The 20,651-nt window shown below is 35.2% G+C and overlaps 2 protein-coding genes and 1 pseudogene across 12 annotated transcripts in view; 2 read left to right on the top strand and 1 right to left on the bottom strand.

Annotated features, from left to right (window-relative positions):
* LOC125248716 overlaps positions 1-20,651 on the bottom strand; it is a 551,526-nt pseudogene that overhangs the window by 311,062 nt on the left and 219,813 nt on the right.
* Positions 1-20,651, top strand: part of LOC125248644 (gastrula zinc finger protein XlCGF7.1-like) — an 81,931-nt gene that overhangs the window by 14,284 nt on the left and 46,996 nt on the right. For 5 of the 7 annotated variants that reach the window (XM_048160719.1, XM_048160717.1, XM_048160720.1 and 2 more), the window contains one exon: positions 39-891. Coding sequence is in view for 1 of the 7 variants with exons in the window: in XM_048160722.1 (XP_048016679.1) it covers positions 7,078-7,162; positions 7,447-8,312 (951 nt within the window). In the remaining 6 variants the exon portion in view is untranslated. Of the gene's footprint in view, positions 1-38; positions 1,984-6,913; positions 7,163-7,446; positions 8,491-20,651 lie in introns of those variants that run through there. The other 2 variants (XM_048160722.1, XM_048160723.1) reach the window with 2 other exon arrangements.
* The window catches only part of LOC125248617 (gastrula zinc finger protein XlCGF7.1-like), a 33,372-nt gene continuing 22,748 nt past the window's right edge, over positions 10,028-20,651 (top strand). The window contains exons 1-3 of one of the 5 annotated variants that reach the window (XM_048160651.1): positions 10,038-10,201; positions 12,576-12,824; positions 15,728-17,380. In XM_048160651.1, coding sequence (XP_048016608.1) covers positions 12,740-12,824; positions 15,728-16,581 — 939 coding nt within the window. In that variant the 5' untranslated portion in view covers positions 10,038-10,201; positions 12,576-12,739 and the 3' untranslated portion in view covers positions 16,582-17,380. Of the gene's footprint in view, positions 10,202-12,575; positions 12,825-15,727; positions 17,381-17,512; positions 17,689-20,651 lie in introns of those variants that run through there. The other 4 variants (XM_048160650.1, XM_048160645.1, XM_048160647.1 and 1 more) reach the window with 4 other exon arrangements.

The raw sequence follows: 20,651 nt of genomic DNA, 5'->3' as shown, positions 1-20,651 counted from the left end.
CTTGAACTTATTTTAACCACATAATATTTTTATCTTAGACTGGATGGAAGTGAAGCAGCAAAACCTGAATGAAGCAGAGGAAATTCATACCTTCACATCTCAAGGAACAAAACCTAAAAAGACACACATATGCTCTCAGTGTGAAAAGAGTTTCACAAATAAAAGAAACCTTAACATACACATAAGAGTTCACACTGGAGAAAAACCGTATACATGCACTCAGTGTGGAAAGAGTTTTAATCGTTCATCAGGTCTCAGTGTTCACCTGCTCCGTCACTCTGGAGTAAAACCATTTAACTGTGACCAGTGTGGTAAAGACTTTATTTCGTCAGCAAGTCTAAAACAACACCTGAAAGTTCATTCAGATGAGAAGCCTTATGTGTGTTCTCTCTGTGGAAAGACTTTTTCATGGCTGCGTCATTTTAAACTGCACCAGAAAACACATGATGAAGTGAGAGATCATGTGTGCTTTAATTGTGGGAAGAGCTTTACTACAACTGCCCAACTGAAACGACACCAAGTAATTCACACTGGAGAAAGACCTTACAAGTGCCCATATTGTGACAAGAGTTTTGCTCGGCCTGGACAACTGAAACTACATGAGCGACTTCATACTGGAGAAAGACCTTACAAGTGCTCATATTGTAACAAGAGTTTCACTCAGTCTACACACCTGAAATCACACAAGCGAGTTCATACTGGAGATAAACCTTTCATATGTCATCAGTGTGGAATTGGTTTTGCACGCAAGGACAGTCTTAACAAACACATGAGAGTTCACACTGGAGAGAAACCATATATATGCGCTCATTGTGGAAAGAGTTTTTCTCAAGCATCATGTCTCAGTGTTCATCTGCGCATTCACTCTAGAGAATAAACATTTAACTGTGATCAGTGTGTTAAAGATTTTATTTCATCATCAAATCTAAAACAACACCTGAAAGTTCATTCAGATGAGAAGGTTTGGTTTTGCATGCAAAAAAGGGTCTTAAAGGGTTAGTTCACCCAAAATGAAATTTGTCATTAATTACTCACCTCATTAGTTTCACACCCATAAGAACTTCATATGTCCTCAGAACACAAATTAAGATATTTTTGATTAAATCCGAAGGTATCTGATCCACACGTAGGCAGCAATGTCATTGCATCTTTTCAGGTCCAGAAGGGTATTAAAGACATCGATAAAACAGTCAACGTGACTACAGTGGTTCAACCTTAAATGATTAGTTCACTTTAAAATGAAAATTAGCCCAGGCTTTACTCATCCTCAAGCCATCCTAAACGGCCCAATTCTGGGATTGCGTGACTGGGGGGACATTTCACAAACTTTTTTTTTTAACTACTAAACTAATTAGGGTTGTTTATTGCAAGTAATTTGAGAGGAACTTTAAATATATGTACATTTCAAGTCGCATTATGTTTGTCTACATATAGGCCACAAGACATTAATAAATTAAGAACTTTGTATCTTTCCTTCCCCGACAGCAACATAGTGTCTGCCCAGATCTGGCCCACATCTGGTCCGCGTGTAATCCACGTGTACCAGATGTGGGCCCGATTTGGGCCAGACTATGTTGTTGTCTGGGTTTCCTGTACTCCCAATGCTAAGTACACTTTAAAAAAATTGTGATATTTAGCCATCCTTAAAATTTGTTAGATATAGATTTGTTATTAGTCACAATAGTTGTACTTTCTGTGATTTTGAACGCATATTGACAACGGCTAATATTCCCTTTTTCCAAACTCAATACTACACTCCAGTAGGTGGCGCAAACGCACATTAAAGCGGTTTACAAACTTTCTTAAAACGTAAAAGAAGAAGATGGTCGTCCTGAGAAGAATAACAAGAGAAATCCGTGCAGAAACAGCTGAAGTCTGTGTGCCATACTATAGTAAAGATGGAGTTTATTAAAGAGGAGATTGAAGACATGAGTGATCCAGAACCATCCAGGATAAAACATGAAGATACTGAGGAACAAATAGGTTGGTGTCCATTCTTGATTGCTGAGAAACATTAACAAAGCTTCGGTTCAACAGATTGGGTGGCTGTGACATGCAGTTTATAGATGATAAATACACAGAAAAAAAACACAAATGCATTTAAATTATCATAATCTATAGAAGTTAGTGCTGGGCAGTAAACCGGTTTCACTTTTGATACCGATATGTAGCCTATTTTTCAAAAAACGCCACACTGGTGCGTAGCTGAAACAGCTGCTGTATCTATTCAATGGCCATGAAGAGTGAGAAAGCGGATTCTATTAACTGCATATCCCTCTTAAACTAATGGAAACAACTTTATAACATAACAATAAATAACTAACCAAACTAACTCTCTTATATGCTACTAAAAATGTCATTCAGAGCCATGATTTCCGCGATGAAGAAAATAACGGATGAAATCCAGGCATTACTACTGTATGAAATGGAACATCACGGAATTTGCAATTTTTGGATGAATAAATCAATAGTAGGGTTGTATCGATACGGATTAGTGTCTGTGAATTAAAGCTAAAAAAGACTGCTATTGAAATCTTAAGTTTGTATGAATGAGCGTCTACTCCTACTAGGGTTGCCAGGTTTTCACAACAAACCCCGCCAAATTGCTACTCAAATAGCTCAATCACGTTTCACAGGGGGCCCACAGTAAAAATCGCGTTCCAGGGGTTAAAATTCGCTTTTTTTTGCGGGGCTCCCCAGGTGAAAGTCACATTCCAGAGGCAAAATACCATTCAGGGTTGCGTCAATTCTTCATGACCCTGTCAAAATAAAGTTCGGTATAACTTGAAATATTACAACAGATAGTAGGCTACATCAATTATTAGAGATAATAATAATACCGTTTATTAAAACACACAAACTCAAAGGTCTTCGTTGAAATTACAGAACATAGCCTATTTATTATTATTATTATTATTAATTTAATGAAATAAATTAATTTTATTACTTTTTAAACTAAATTGTTAGCTTTATGAATTGATTTGATTTATGAATTGATTTAATTCTTTAATTTTTATTTGTCCTTACAATGTTTATATAATGTATATTCCCTGTACTCCTGACAGTAAAATATGCCAGAATAAAGATCCAGTGGGAAAAAAAGAAAAGTGATATACCGTGAAACTGCCTGAATCTGGAAAAAAAAGTGATACAGATTTTTGTTCAAACCACCCAGCACTAATAGAAATTGTCAAACACATTTTAATTGTATTAAATATAGCTGCAAGCAGGGATGATGGGCCCAAGCCCGGTGGCTTCAGAGCAACTGTGCATGGCATGCAATAGGCAAAAGTCAAAGTCATTTGAATACACCACATTTACTGCAGAAGATGGTGCCCATATGATTACAAACCACAACAGCCACATCCATAAGCTCATTTAAATTTAGATGAATTTCATGTCATACAATGTCAAAGGTCAATTTCACATGAGTGTAGAATATCATCCTAATCTGCCATGTCTGTGCTTTTCTCAGACAACCTCTATAAAAAATTCCAGAGCAAATTACATACTGTTATTTGCAACAGTACTCCAAGAAATGTAATCCAGTCTTAATGCGAATGTCTGTGATTGCTGATGTTGTATTATCCTAACACATCTCTTTATGTGTTTTTGACCTCCCTGAGCTATCGTTTGTGCACCAATCTTATGCACCAAAAGCATGCTTTCATTTAATTTCAATATTTGTGGTATACGGTGAAAAAATAAAGTTATAAAAATTAATAAATAGAGCCAAATCACAGAACCTGCAAAGATGATTTTAATATCAGTCTTAGGTACATGTTTAGATTTTTCTGCTCACTTATGCAAGTTTATTTTAAACAGACACTTTTATAAAATCATGTTAAATTTATTTAAATAGGGTTTTTAAAATAAATTTGAATTAATAAATAATTAATTTAAAGATATATGCGTCATACATGATGTTCGCAAACACAGCGAAAAATTCACATTCAAACCAAAATATCTGACTTCCTCTTGGGCGGAGCTAATGACTGTAAATTAGAAAGTTATCCGGCTTAATGAGATCAGTATGTGTACCAAGATTGGTGACTGTAGGTTAAACTAATCTCCTGCTTTTGTCAAAAGGTGGCGCTATGGAGGCTTTCCTCTCCACCCATTTCTAAGGCTTTGCCCATGTATAGACATGTGTGTCTCAAAAGCATCTCAAAAGTCTCAAAAGCATCCAAAAACAAATATTGAAGTTTGATCTGTTGCTATGGCAACAGTGTTTGAAAAATATCAAAAATCTTTTCACAGGTCTACTTTTGCCATGTCTTGACATTTATTATAATGAAGTTTGAAGCAAATCAGGTAAAAATAAGAGTGTGATCTCAAAGCATTTTGAAAGTGACTTCCTGCTGCCAGTTGATGCCGCTATAATTTTGACTCACAATAGTGACATCCATGTGATCGACCTCCTACAAGGAATACACTGCTGAAGTTTCATAAAAATCAATGTATGAAGAAGTTATAACACACTTCCTGTTTCCCTTTTCTCCCCATAAATTTGTTGCCTCGCCACAGCCAAACCGTTCGAGATATCAAAATTCGCTTACAATTTAGCATCCTCAATGTCTTGACTTCATGCCGACCAAGTTTGGTTATGATAGGATTAATCGCCTAGGAGGAGTATATCAAATTCCAGAGCATGCCTTTTTCAAACAACCCATAATAGCTGACTTCCTGTTGAGCTGGCGTATAACTTTTTGAAAGTTGTTTGGCCTGATGAGGTCTATATGTGTACCATGTTTCATACTAATACATGCAAGTGTGTTTGATATAGGGACCAAGTTTTCGGACCCTGTTCAAGTGGGCGCCATAGAGCCCCTGTGCCACGCCGGGTTCCCAGTCTCTGCAGCGTCCTAATGGCTGCAGATTCCAATGTTTGTGACAATTTTCAAGATTTGAGCATGTTAAAGGGTCATGAAACCCCAAAACACTTGTTTTGAGCTGTGAACAGATATGTATAGGCTGCACATCATTGAAAACACTAAAGGTACTCATTAATGTTATTCATAAGTGAAAAATAGTTATTTTTGCCTTTTTCAGAGCGATTTCTGTCTTCCGGTTTGAAAAGCTGAGTCGGAGCAACGTCACAAAATCTGACGTAATCGTGTACTTTCGGCCCAAGTATGGGCATGGTCGAACATGCTGACGTAGATTGTTTCGAGTGATTCTCGACATATATTCATGACCTAAAGCTCATTTAATCCAATCACTGTGCTGTAGTATGCATAAGATTATAATTGCGGTGTTATGCATGAGGAAGTCTCACTTTTCTCGCCTCGGTCTGTTGTCATTCAGAGATATATCGTTGGTGTTCCTTTCCTCAGTGCTACAACACAAAAATATGTTTTCCTGCGACGCGACCAGAGCAGAGGATTGTGTGCATGTGGATTGTTTCACTGAAATCTACCAGCACAAATGGAAAATATGTTCGCATTACAGCAGAGAATTCAAATGTCCTAAAAGTGCGGCTCATTTTCATCTGCCTGCTCTAGCTGCATTCAAACATGCGAGCCGTGTGTATGTTTACCCCAGTAGAACATGTGTTGTTTGTATTTTGCTCGCGATGCGGTCAGAACTGGAGTTTGAATACGAACACATGAAAAATACGAATGTTATGATATGCACGCGCAGAGCTCCGCGATGAGTTTAATAACACTCGCCACGTGATTATAGCTCACACAGAATAAAGTATCCGTGTTTAAAGGTGCCCTAGATTCAAAAATTTAATTTACCTCAGCATAGTTGAACAACGAGTTCAGTACATGGAAATGGCATACAGTGAGTCTCAAACTTGTTTCCTCCTTCTTATATAAATCTCATTTGTTTAAACGACCTCCGAGGAACAGGCGAATCTCAACATAACACCGACTGTTACGTAACAGTCGGGGTGTACGCCCCGATTATTTGCATATGCCAGCCCATGTTCAATGGGCTGGCAGTTTAACTGAATCGTGTTGCAAAACGAACCAACTGGTAGTGATGGCGAAATGAAGCTTTGTGAAGCACCGAGGTTTTTCTCTCAAGTGTATCGTAAAAAGGTTCATTACTCGAAGCTTTTCAACACGGTGCACACTAACTATCACCACCAACTGGAGTGTTTGTTCAATAATGACATTTTCCTCATAACCGCAAACTTTAGCAAATTGATTTTATTTAATATTTTGAAAAGCCGACAGTGAAGAACAATGGAATTATACACCAAAACTTAAAATACAAATAAATAATATAATAATTATAAAAAACTTACAAATAAACTTGTGACATACATGGTGGCGTATGGCCGATATAAAGACATACACCTTTATATCGGCCATACGCCATGTTTATTTGAATTTATATATAATAAATTAAAAAATAAATAATTAAAAAATGATAAAAAAAATGTTTGTGTATATATAAATACACACACATATGTATTCTCATTTGTAAGTAGCTTTGGACAAAAGCGTCTGCTAAATGTATATGTAAGAAACAAGCATGTTTGTTTATATATTTATATATAATTTATATTATATAAAAATATTTTATAAAAATATGTTTGTTTAAATATTTTGTTAAATAAATGCATGTGTGTGTATTTATATATACAAAGTAATATATTATATGAACACAAATTTTTATTTTGGATGCGATTAACTCAGTCTGCATATTGTTTATTAGGTGGATTTATTTAATCTTATTTTAGATTTCTGATTAATTAAGATCGTAATCGACTGTAACGTGTGCCCTGTTTCATCCTTATAATATCCTGGGTTTCATAAAAATGAACAACCTGCTGTTTTATAAACTACTGATGTGTAACCATCAAAATGCTTTATGTTTGATTTAAATTAAAAACACCATATGTGTTTGCTGTTAAAGTAGTCCAGTATAAATTCAGTAACTTCTTTGATTTTTCCAGATCTGGTCCAGTGGGTGTCAGTATCACACAGTGATCACAGTTCACACCTGCAGTGAAGCTCCTCCCACAACAATTCACCAATAAATACTGGAAATATTCACATCATCCTACAAGAGAAGGACAAACTCCAGGTGTAGCAGCTGAAATCTGTGTGACTGTTAAAGATGGAGTTCATTAAAGAAGAGATTGAAGACATGAGTGATCCAGAACCATCCAGAATAAAACATGAAGATACTGAGGAACAAATAGGTTGGTGTCCATTCTTGATTCTTTATTGTTGACTGCCGAGAAACATTAAGGTATTAAAGCTTCAGTTCAACAGATTTGGTTTCAGATTTTTTAGTTCAACATAAGTGATACATAAAATGCAACTAAATGATCATAATCTTGAATAGCTTTTGTCATCCACATTTTAAATGGATTAACAAGAAAATGACAGAACTAACCTTTAGCACATCAAAGATCTGATATTTGATTCTCTGTTGCTTTTCATCTGTGAAATCAGTTTTAACCATATAATATTTTCATTTTAGACTGGATTGAGATGAAACCGCAAAAACATGAACTCAATGAAGAAGAGGAGGAAAAGCGGAGCATCAAAACCCAAAGAACAAAAGATAAGCCGCACACCTGCTCTCAGTGTGGAACGAGTTTCACACAAAAAGTAAACCTAAAGATACACATGAGAATTCACACTGGAGAGAAACTGTATACATGCACTCAGTGTGGAAAGAGTTTTTCTCAAGCATCAGGTCTCAGTTATCATCTACGCTTTCACTCTGGAGTAAAACCATTCAACTGTGATCAGTGTGGTAAAGATTTTGCTTCATCATCAAATCTAAAACAACACTTGAAAGTTCATACAGATGAGAAGCCTTTTGTGTGTTCTCTCTGTGGAAAGAGTTTTACACAAAAAGTAAACCTGAACAAACACATGAGAATTCACACTGGAGAGAAACCGTTTACATGCACTCACTGTGGAAAGAGTTTTTCTCAAGCATCAGGTCTCGGTTATCATCTACGCATTCATTCTGGAGAAAAACCATTCAGCTGTGATCAGTGTGGTAAAGATTTTGCTTCATCATCAAATCTAAATCAACACTTGAAAGTTCATTCAAATGAGAAGCCTCATGTGTGTTCTGTCTGTGGAAAGAGTTTTTCATGGCTGCACAGTTTTAAACTGCACCAGAAAACACATGATGAAGTGAGAGATCATGTGTGTTGTGACTGTGGGAAGAGCTTTACAAGAGCTACCGATCTGGAACAGCATCAAAGAATTCATACTGGAGAAAAACCTTACAAGTGCTCATATTGTGACAAGAGTTTCACTCAGTCTGCACATCTGAAATCACACGAGCGAGTTCATACTCGAGAAGTCATACCACTGTACTCAGTGTGAGATGAGTTTCACTTGTAAAACTGGTCTCAATTATCATCTGCTCCATCACTCTGGAGACAAACCATTTAAAGGTGCCCTAGAAATTAAAATTGAATTTACCTCGGCATAGTTAAATAATTAGAGTTCTGTATGGAAATGACATACAGTGAGTCTCAAACAGCATTGTTTCCTCCTTATTATGTAAATTTTATTTGTGCAAAAGACCTCTGAAGAACAGACGAATCTCAACATAACACAGACTGTGATGCAACAGTCGGGATCATTAATATGTAGCCCCCAACTTTTGTATATACCAGCCCATGTTCAAGGCATTAGACAAGCCAGTATTAACGTCTGGAGCAGCACACAGATTTTATGCAGGTAAGCAAGCAAGGACGCATTTTTAATTATGGCCCAAAATAGGCAGTTAAAAAACTGAATAAAAAAAATCTGTGGGGTATTTGGAGCTGAAACTTCACAGACACATTCAGGGGACACCTTAGACTTGTATTACATCTTGTGAAAAAGGGTTCTAGGGCACCTTTAACTGTGATCAGTGTGGTAAAGATTTTATTTCATCATCACAGCTAAAACAACACCTGAAAGTTCATTCAGATGAGAGACCTTATGTGTGTTCTCTCTGTGGAAAGAGTTTTTCACGGCTGGACAGTTTTAAACTGCACCAGAAAACACAAAATGAAGTGAGAGATCATGTGTGTTGTGACTGTGGGAAGAGCTTTACTAGAGTTGACCATCTGAAACAGCACCAAAGAATTCATACTGGAGAAAGACCTTACAAGTGCTTATATTGTGACAAGAGTTACACTCAGTCAGGAACTCTGAAATCACATGTGCGAGTTCATACTGGAGAGAAGCCGTACTACTGTACTCAGTGTGAGAAGAGTTTTACATGTTTATCAAGCCTTCACACTCATATGAAAATGTTACAAGTGAGAAATACCTTTTTTTAATGTCAAATACATTCAACTAAATAGTGTGAGATAAAATATGGAGTTTGTCCTAAATGCACAATATCACCTAGTTCAATTTTGTCAATTTGCAGAAACCTTGGAAAATTATAAAGACTAATAAGTTGAAAGCAATTGGGCACTTCAGTAATTTCCTGTCGGTATTTAGACTCAAACCTGCAACCTTTTGGGTTACCAGTCTGACTGTAACCATTAGGCCATGACTGCCCCAAGAAACTGCCCCAAGGTCTTTCTTGAAGTAGATCTATTCATGTCATTTTCTTATTGACTAAGTGTACTATATTGTGTTCTAAAACAAATACATCTCATCTTGATTTATTGAAAGGATTATATTGTTTTAATCTTTCTAACTGTGATAAATATGTTTGAGATGTGCAGTATTATTGTAAAATAAACTCAAATTATGAGGTTTTGTATCATACAAAGAGGTTGGAGTTAATTGACTGCTTACGAACAATAAAGTACCAAAGCTTCAGTTCAGCAAAGATGTGAATGAAGGGCAAATGTGGAATATTTTCTCCAAATGCTGGCTGAAAAGATACAAATCATTGGCAGATAATTTGCTAAATGAGAAAAATGCACTTAAATTTATTAATTTTTTTACCCAGAAAACAAGACTAAAAACCTTATGTACTTTTTTTTTAACCTGAAAATTAATCAAACAATTAGTCAAAATGATATTTTCAGATATCTGAATTTTACCTACTCCTAGTCGAATCTGCTGTTTTGTGACTTGATATGAATTTACTCAGCTCCTCGCTCACACCAGAGATCCGCCCCTAGTCTTGTTGATGCTAAGTGCTAACTGCTAACAACAGTAGCCTGCTTTTGTCAAATTAACTTAATGAATTACTGAATGAAGGAATTATTAAATCACATCTGGATGCATTCATATGTAGTAAAAGCTCTCCAGCATGTCAGGTATGTAGAGCTGTGATTTTAACTGAATCATGTTGCAAAACGAACCAACTGGAGTGTTTGTTCAATAACGACAATTTGCTCATAACCGCCAACTTTAGCAAACTGATTTTATTTAATATTTTGAAAAGATGAGAGTGAAGAACAATGAATACACCAAAACTTAAAATACAAATAAATAATATAAATTACAAATAAACTCGTGACATACAAGTTTCACTCATGGTGGCGTATGGCCGATATAAAGACATATACACTTAGGTTTATTTGAATTTATATTTAATAAATTTAGAAATAATGAAAAAATGAATGTGTATATAAATGCACATAGGCCTACATACGTATTATTCTCATTTGTAAGTCGCTTTGGACAAAAGCGTCTGCTAAATGTAAATGTATTTATGTAAGAAATATTTACACAAGTATGTTTACGATGCTGAATCCAGCTTCTTATTCGCATGTACGCTATCCGGTCCACCTTAAAAGACGCGACGCATCCGCGTTTTTTGCCTTTTATTCACGCTTAACTTGGGACCGCGGTTTTTCTCATCACGCTTTTTTAGGAATTGTGGTGCTTTTTGTGTCTATTTTCATAATTAAAGGAAAATAAACTATTTTGAAATGCAAATAACACTGATATAAAAATGTAAAGGCACATAAAATATAATTGCAGTATTTTTTGTTATGAGCTTAAGGGACCTTGTGGTTTTTATCTTATTCACACTTTTTAGGGACGCTGTTACTATTGTGTCTGTTTTCAGAAAAGAATAAACTATTTTGAAATATAAATAACACTGAAATAGTGAAAATTACTGTGAAATTACTAAGGTATATTAAATACAATTACATCATTCTTTAATTATTGCACATGTCATCCTTTGAATGCATTAAAGGTGCAGTATGTAAGATTTCTGTCCGCTAGAGGCCTATTCAAAACAAAGGCGTAGCTGGCAAGTTTGAGCGCAGAATCTTGGAACATGTGGTCTTCACCTCACAGCTGATGGAAACAATCAGGATAGGACTCAGGAAGAAATCATGTTCATTGATGTGATTATTAACGTTACTGTAGTATGAAGCAGAGCAGGAGCGAGTGTTGTGGAGCTGAACGAGGAGCTGGAGCGATTGATCAACACACGCCTCACGAGCAGCGGGACTTTTATTATGCCACAGTCGCCAGCACCGCTTCCGCTTTTCCGGTCATGAGTATGAGGTAACTCAGCTCTGTTTATCATATTAGATACAATTGAATAAGAAAATGATGTTATAACATAACTCTGTGCGTTCGCTCGGCGGCTGCTGTGAGACACTGTTACACACTGCAGTAAGATAGATCGATTTTAGAATATCATATTAAATACTGGATGGCTTGTGTTGATAAATGGCATGCAATTCATTTTAAAACGTATTTTATGATGAAGAACATTCTGTATTACTGTTACTAAAAATAAAGCTGCATCTGATTATGCTATGTTAGCTACTTCACAAAATAGTGTTTTTCTCTGAGGCATGGTAAAGCATGGTACTCGCAAAAAATCAAGAAAATTAGATTTAAACAATAAGACTAAACGTGTTGAGCTATAACAATAATTAGTTTTCTGTCTATAGATGTAACCAAACATTTGTTGCCTTGCCTATTAAAGCATGTAATATATTAAAGCGTCTTTGGTGTTTCCATGGTTTCTACAAAATAAAACCGGAAACCGAGGGTAACGCGGGTATGACGCGATTGTCAGGCGACTCCTCACACATCCCGGAGCCTTGGTTAAAATTGCAATTTTCTCATGATTTACAAATAGTTGGAAACATTTGGGATATTGTAAGTACTCAAGTGAACAAAATATATAACACTGGCCTAGTGCTTTTTGGATATTTTACTGCAAAAATCGTACATATTGCACCGTTAATATCAATTGGAAAAAAAAACGATTTAAACAAATATTAAATAAGGCATACATGCATGGTTCTATTCACAGTGAGCGCTGTTGGAAATCAACGGAGAAATTCAGGATTTCTCCACCACATTTAAGGGTGCGATAAATCCGACTACGTGGATTGTTAGAGAGTGTATTCATCTAGTGCAAAAAGAAATTTTTGAACATTTTACTGTAATAATATTTTTTAATTGACCGTTAAAATTTTAAATGGGACAAAACAGAGCCACCTGTTGCGCCATCATCCATTTCTTGGCCGCCATGGAGGGTGCGTTAAAGTGGACATTAACCCCTTATACTAGAGCTACTCCTCTAACGAAATGCATATTTTGAGCATTTTTTACTGTAGAATTCTTTTTTTATGAGTCGTTAAACATGGCACATTACACAATGCGCTTTTAAAGTAGTCCAGTATAAATTCAGTAACTTGTCTTTAATTTTTCCAGATCTGGTCCTGTGGGTGTCAGTATCTCACAGTGATCACAGTTCACACCTGCAGTGAAGCTCCTCTCACAACAATTCACCAATAAATACTGGGAATATTCACATCATCCTACAAGAGAAGGACAAACTCCAGGTGTAGCAGCTGAAATCTGTGTGACTGTTAAAGATGGAGTTTATTAAAGAGGAGATTGAAGACATGAGTATTTCAGAACCATCCAGAATAAAACATGAAGATACTGAGGAGCAAATAGGTTGGTGTCCATTCTCGATTCCTCATTGTTGACTGCTGAGAAACCTTAAAGGGTTAGTTCACCCAAAAATGAATATGATGTCATTAAGTACTCGCTCTCATGTCATTCTACACCTGTAAGACCTTTGTTCATCTTCAGAACACAAATTAAGATATTTTTGATAAATTCTGATGGCTCAGTGAGGCCTGCATCACCAGAAATAACACTTTCAATGACCAGAAAGCTACTAAAAATACTAAATACATATTTAAAACAGTTTGTGTGACTATAGTAGTTCAACCTTAATATTATTAAGCGACGAGAATACTTTTTGTGTGCCAAAAATAACAAAATAACCACTTTACTCAACAATATCTAGTGATGTGCGATTTCAAAACACTGCTTCATGAAGCTTCGAAGCTTTACAAATCTTTGCTTTGAATCAGTGGTTCAGAACACCAAAATCACATGATTTCAGTAAGCGAGGCTTCATTATGTCATAAGTGTTTTGAAACTTCTATAGTTCATGTGACTTAGGCAGTTTTGCTCCAAACCACTGATTTGAAATTATATTATATTATATTATATTATATTATATTATATTATTAATGCCTGAAAAGCCGACATCTCTCAAGTTGTTTTTCTTTTACAAAATCATTGACACTCGATAGCGAATGTCAGCTTGTATATCGTTAAAACGACAATTCGTAGATGACAAATATCGCACACCCATATAGCCCAAATTGCATCAGCATTATTTTTTGAGTAGAAAATGCAAGTAAAACCCTTTGCAATGCTGAAAAAAAAAGTATTTTACTATTTTAAAATAGCTGCATATCGCTATAATATTTATCTTTTCTGAGCGAGTATGAATTCACCTTTAAATTCAACTTAGTATGTAGTGTATACCTTCACAACAGGGCTAAATGCACACTTTAAGAAAATTGTGCTTTTCACTACTCCGATATTAAAACAATCAATTTAGCAATGTTTGGACTATTTATGGTTTATTTTGATACCTAGCCTACATGAATAATACATTTTTGTTCAACAAATACACTTTTTTTTAAAGTACACATGAAATCAAAATTGACTTTATTTATTTTGTTAGCTCAAATTGCTAGTTTTGTGGTGAACAATTCATCCGTGCAAGTCAATCCACACAAAAAAATTGTTTGGCTTCGTAATATTTAATCAAAATCTGAAAATGCTCCTCCCCTCTGCAACGGTGCCCCTTCTCTGATGACGTCAGTTTGACGGCTTGGTTTGAAATCGCTTAAACCACTCCCCTGTAACCGTTAGTCTACTATGAGCGAGAGAGAGAGAGAGGAGGAGCGCTAAAGTAAAACTCTGCCCTCTATTCAATATTCTGTTTCACTTGGAAATATGTTACAGCACTGGAGAAAAGTCATTTGTAACTTCCGGTTCACGCAGACTTTAAATTGTTTTACACATTTTTTAATTTGTCATAATTTGTCTTTACCCATTGAATAAATTTTTTAAGAATGTTTACAAAACGTAAAAAAAAAAAAAAAAACATGTTCAATTTTATATGTGTTGTTGATTTATTTGCTACCAAGGATATGCTATATTTTTATAGACATTTATGCATAAGGATTGTCTGTGAAAGTACAGAAAATGTTCCGTTAATGTTCTGTTAATTTTGAAAATACAGAAACTATATTATTACTTATATAGGCTACTATTATTTTACCCAAAATACCATACTTTTACCTAGTCCTCCGTTAATGAAAAAAAAAATCAATTACCTTGAACAAAACCAAAAAACATTAACAAAATATATTCAATAATTTGATTGATTCTCATTTGCTACATAAATCTTTTAACGTTTTTAAAAACATTACATATTAGATCAAATGAGCACAGAATCAACTTTTCGTTGCTGTCCGGAAAGCATCAAGGATCAGCCAAATTAGTGCTGAGCTGAATTTTTGTGCCATCTATTGGTTTAAAATGGAATAAAGTCAAATGCGCCTTCAGCCTCGTTGAACCTTATTTATTGTCTTTAAAGCACAATCTGTAATGTTATAATGATTTTAATCAACATCAAAAATAGTTGGCCTACTTCTTATAGGTTATATAATGCTTATATCAGATTATTAGAGCCTCTACATTGCTACTCATCATTGAAAACAGCTTTATTGAACAAACTGTAAGTGCCGTTGCCCATTTTGTGAATATGCATGAGGTGTAATTATCATAAAAAGGTAGCGCTGAATAGAGAGCTCTACGATGCAATTCTTACTAGTAAAAATTGCCATTGTAGAGCTCTCTAATTCAGTTGTTACTAGTTAGAATGCAATTACAAAGCTCTCTAATTGAATTACAGAGCTCTGCAATTATACATATCTTTAATGTGTTTTTTACTAGTAAAAATTAATTTTTAGAGCTCTCTAATTGTAATTGTTACTAGTAAGAACTGATTTAGAGAGCTTTGTAATTGAAATTCTTAGTAGTATTACTACGAGTAACGCTGGGAATAATTTAAGCTAAAACGGTTTGCCATAGATGCAGGCCTCACTGAGCCATCGGATTTTATCAAAAATATCTTAATTTGTGTTCCGAAGATGAACAAAGGACTTACATGTGTAGAATGACATGAGAGTGTGTAATAAATGACATAAATTTTCATTTTTGGGTGAACTAACTCTTTAAGGTAACAGCTTCAGTTCAACAGATTTAGTGGCTGTGAAATAATGAGCAAAATAAATGATACAGTAAATGTAAAATGTACATGTATCTAAATGATCATAATCTTGAAAAACTGTTGTCATCCACATTTTAAATGGATTAACAAGAAAATTACAGAACTAACCTTTAGTACATTAAAGATCTGATACTTGATTCTCTGTTGCTTTTGTCTGTTAAATCAGAGTTTTAACCACATAATATTTTCATTTTAGACTGGATGGAGATGAAACCGCAGAAACACGAACTGAATGAAGCAGAGGAGGAAAAGCAGAGCATCAAAACTCAAAGAACAAAAGATGATAAAGTTAAAAAGCTACACACCTGCTCTCTGTGTGGAAAGAGCTTCAGACAAAAAGGACATCTAAAGAAACACATAAGAATTCACACTGGAGAAAAACCGTTTACATGCACTCAGTGTGGAAAGAGTTTTTCTCAAGCATCAGGTCTCAATTATCATCTGCTCCGTCATTCTGGAGAAAAACCATTCAGCTGTGATCAGTGTGGTAAAGATTTTACTTCATCATCAAATCTAAAACAACACCTAAAAGTTCATTCAGATGAGAAGCCTTATGTGTGTTCTCTCTGTGGAAAGAGTTTTTCATGGCTGAGCAGTTTTAAACTGCACCAAAAAATACATAATGAAGTGAGAGATCATGAGTGCTTTGAGTGTGGGGAGAGCTTTACGAGAGCTACCGATCTGGAACAGCATCAAAAAATTCATAATGGAGGAAAACCTTACAAGTGTAAATATTGTGACAAGAGTTTCACTCTGTCTGGACACCTAAAATCACATGAACAACTTCATACCAGAGAAAAGCTGTACCACTGTACTCAGTGTGAGAAGAGTTTCACATGTAAAACTGGTCTCAATTATCATCTGCTCCATCACTCTGGAGAAAAACCATTTAACTGTGATCAGTGTGGTAAAGATTTTATTTCATCATCAAATCTAAAACTACACTTGAATGTTCATTCAGATGAGAAGCCTTATGTGTGTTCTTTCTGTGGAAAGATTTTTTCTTTGATGTGCCATTTAAACAGCACCAGAAAACACATGAAGATGTAAGAGATCATGTGTGCTTTGACTGTGGGAAGAGCTTTACGAAATGTACCGATCTGAAACGGCACCAAAGAATTCATACTGGAGAAAAACCTTACAAGTGCTCATATTGTGACAAGAAATTCTCTCAGTCTGCACACCTGAAAACACACGAGCGAGTTCACACTGGAGAGAAGCCGTACTACTGTACTCCGTGCGGGAAGAGTTTTACACGTTTATCAAGCCTTCACACTCATATGAAAAAATGTTGCAAGTGAGAAACATTTTCTTCTTTTTTTTATGTCAAATACATTCAACTAAATAGTGTGAGATAAAATATGGTCCTAAATGCACAGTATCATCTAGTTCAATTTTGTCAATTTGATTTAGATCTATTCATGTCATTTACTTATTGAATAAGTGTACTATATTGTTTTCTGATAGTATAGGTATGAGAAATAAAACAACATCTAGTCTTGAATTATTAAATATACACAAAGAATGGATTATATAGTTTTAATCAAATTAGTCTAATCTTTCTAACTGTGATAAATATGTTTGAAATGTACAGTGTTCTTGTAAAATAAACTCAAATTATCATGTTTTGTATCATACAAAGAGGTTGGATTTCATTTTTATGAAGTTTGTATTATTGACTGCTTACAAACAATAAAGTACCAAAGCTTCAGCTTAGCAAAGATGTGAATGAAGGGCAAATGTGGAATATTTTCTCCAAATGCTGGCTGAAAAGATACAAATCATTGGCAGATAATTTGCAAAATAAGAAAAATGCACTTACATTTATTTTTTCCCCCAGGAAACAAAATTAAACACCTTGTGTCCTTTTTTTTTCTCCTGAAAATTAATCAAACAATTAGTCAAAATTATATTTTCAGATATCGGAATTTTACCCACTCTTAGTCGAATCTGCTGTTGTGTTACTTGATACTGAATTTACTCAGCTCCTCCCTCACACCAGAGATCCGCCCCTAGTCTTGTTGATGGTAAGTGCTAACTGCTAACAACGGTAGCCTGCTTTAGTTGTCACAGAGAGAAAATCAACTGGATGAATTATTTCAGGAATTATAACATCTGGATGCATTAATATGTGGTAAACGGTCTCCAGCATGTCAGGTATGTAGAGCTGTGATTTTAATTGAATCATGTTGCAAAACGGACAAACCTTTGCTCAATAACGACAGAAAACCGCACACTGCTCATCTGACTTTATTTAATAGTTTGAAAAGACGAGAGTGAAGAACAATGAAATTATACACCAAAACGTAAAATACAAATAAACGCGGACTAGTTTAATTCGTAAGAATTAAGGCAAAACCAGTCAAAAAAAGGTAAATAAAGACTCTAAATTAAACAGACTTACTTGAGATGGCGGTCACCCAGATCTTACATAACAATGCTGGATACTGTACACTACTTCTGATTATGTCTCTTGTTAGGAGCATTCAGGACATTGCCTATTAAAAGTGTGTATACTGAAGGATTCATCAAAGGAACCATCTCTTGAGAGAAGATGCTTGAAACTTTCTCTTCAGTGTGCAATTAAGCTGAAAGCAATACTATGAAGCCAGACCTAAGTATATTAGTCCTTTTGGTATTAGTATAAAATCCACGGACATTAAAGGGTTAGTTCACCCAAAAATGAAAATTCTCTCATTTATTACCCTCATGCCGTTCCACACCTGTAAGACCTTTGTTAATCTTCAGAACTCAAATTAAGATATTTTAGTTGAAATCCAATGGCTCCGTGAGGCCTCCATAGGGAGCAATGACACTTCCTCTCTCAAGATCCATAAAGGTACTAAAAACATATTTAAATCGGTTCATGTGAGTACAGTGGTTCAATATTCATATTATAAAGCGACGAGAATATTTTTGGTGCACCAAAAAAACCCCACCAAAATAACAACTTATTTAGTGATGGCCGATTTCAAAACACTGATTCAGGAAGCATCGGATCATAAATGAATCAGTGTATAAAATCCATGAATCTGTCATGAATTTTTCACAATTTTAATTTATTTATTATAAATATAATTAATAATTAACAGCAAATGTTGAGCAATTTTGTCTCTAAAATCTTTTCACTATAAACTGATTTAATTTGGAGCGAGTGATACAGGGGGAGTGGCTGTATTGCATCAGATACATGTCACTTTACTCACAGCTGATTGGTCGAGTGTGGGTTTGTGATCTCTAACTTAAAACAAAACCTGCTCCAGAGAACGATAGCCATGTAGCGTAAGCAGAGGTGGGTAGAGTATCCAAAAACTGTACTCAAGTAAAAGTAGAAGTACTTATAGAAATATTTACTCAAAGTTAAAGTAATAATCTTAATAGAATAAAAGTTAAAAGATAAAAGTAAAAAGTAATAAAGTAATAATCTTAATAGTTACTTGAGTAAGAGTAAAAAAGTATCCAATGAAAAAACTACTCAAGTAGCTAGCTACTTGATATATATAAAACAATACAATAGCATGTTATTATTACTTAGATATTTAAATTATTATCATAATTAGATATCTTTGCAACAAACACAGAAGAGACAAGCATAATTTCTGGCATCTGTAGCCCGAATATCATTGCATGTCCTTTACTTTGTATAATAATAACAACGTATACAGCTACATTTTAAAGAAGAGAGAAATCTCTTTACATATGCTTGCGCTCAGAACCTCTGAACGTCACACAAACATTGATTAAATGCACATTGACGGATCTTCTTCCGTATGTTTTCCAAAATTAAATCAAATGTATGTTTATGCAGGTGCATGTAAACTGGTTAACTGTGTCAACGCAAACTCAATATGAGGAGACGAACAGGTCGACGGCGCCGCCACTGCGCAATAAGGCTATCCACAATTCACCATTTCAAAATCTCTGAACAATGGTAGCTTATTTAATGTATAAATTAAGATATATGTACATAAAAACGATAAAAAATGCTACATACTTTATCGTGGCGTAATAATCTGTTTGGTTGTAAAATGTCGGCTATTGGCTGTATGAATTGAAATCGAATGAAATTGATACCTGTGGAATTGTTCACAGACAGCATACGCAGTTCAACTAATGAAGATCTTCATCGCTGGCAAACAATAGGACGTATTTGCAGATTTGTTTTTAATTGCCTGCAGGTCCACTGCCACGCTTTGAGTGAGAAACCGTTTCAGACGATTCAGTGCGTGCAGGAACTAAACAAATCATTAAATTCGTGAACCGATTTAGACAGTTTTGCCAACTTATTTGATCAAGTGTTTGAACAGAATTGATGCAAAGTGATTCATTTTGTGAATGGGGCATCGTTCATGATAAAAGAGACAGTGTACTTGGAATAAACTATGCATTCTTAACATGTACAGTATTGCATTAAAATAAAGTAACGAGAGGAACGTCGCCAAACGTAGCGAAGTAAAAGTACAGATTTTTCATTAGAAATGTACTCAAGTTAAAGTAAAAGTACCCATATTTTAAATCTACTCTAAAAGGTACTAATACGTTTCCAAAAAACTACTCAAGTAAATATAATGAAGTAAATGAACTTCGTTACTACCCACCTCTGAGCGCAAGTTACCATAGCAGTGAAACCAGCGAAAAACCAATCCACCTTCATGAGCCCGAAAAACCAGAGTTTGCTCAAACTAATCTTGAACTTGCCTGGGTAGAAACTGAAACAGGCTTTTGTGCAACAGGCCACAGATATGATGAATGAAGACCCAGAGTCAGAATTTAAAAATAAAAATACACAATCTTTGAATCCCCCCTTTGATAATTTTTGATCATAAAACAAACTTTTATAAATCATGTATATAGCATGCTGCATACAGGTTCCATTACTTAATGTAATGACAGAATAAGTGTTTATGATGAAGCCTTCATCCTCCTGAATGCTTGAGTCCTTTCTTATTTTGACATTGTGGTGTTGGGGAAGTGGCGTATAGTGTTTTCTGTGGATGTTCAGGCATGTTCAGCTAGGTGGCCAGTGCAGTGCGGTGCGGTCTAGGCGTTGGATGTCTTTGGTCATCCTCTGGAATGCTGGAACACCTGCAATCACACAAAAGAGAAAAGGGAAATGTATC

The sequence above is a fragment of the Megalobrama amblycephala genome, linkage group LG16, assembly GCF_018812025.1.
Source record: "Megalobrama amblycephala isolate DHTTF-2021 linkage group LG16, ASM1881202v1, whole genome shotgun sequence".
NCBI classification, from domain to species: domain Eukaryota; kingdom Metazoa; phylum Chordata; class Actinopteri; order Cypriniformes; family Xenocyprididae; genus Megalobrama; species Megalobrama amblycephala.
The sequence above is the reverse complement of the archived record's forward strand: the minus strand, read 5'-3'. Positions and strand labels throughout refer to the sequence as shown.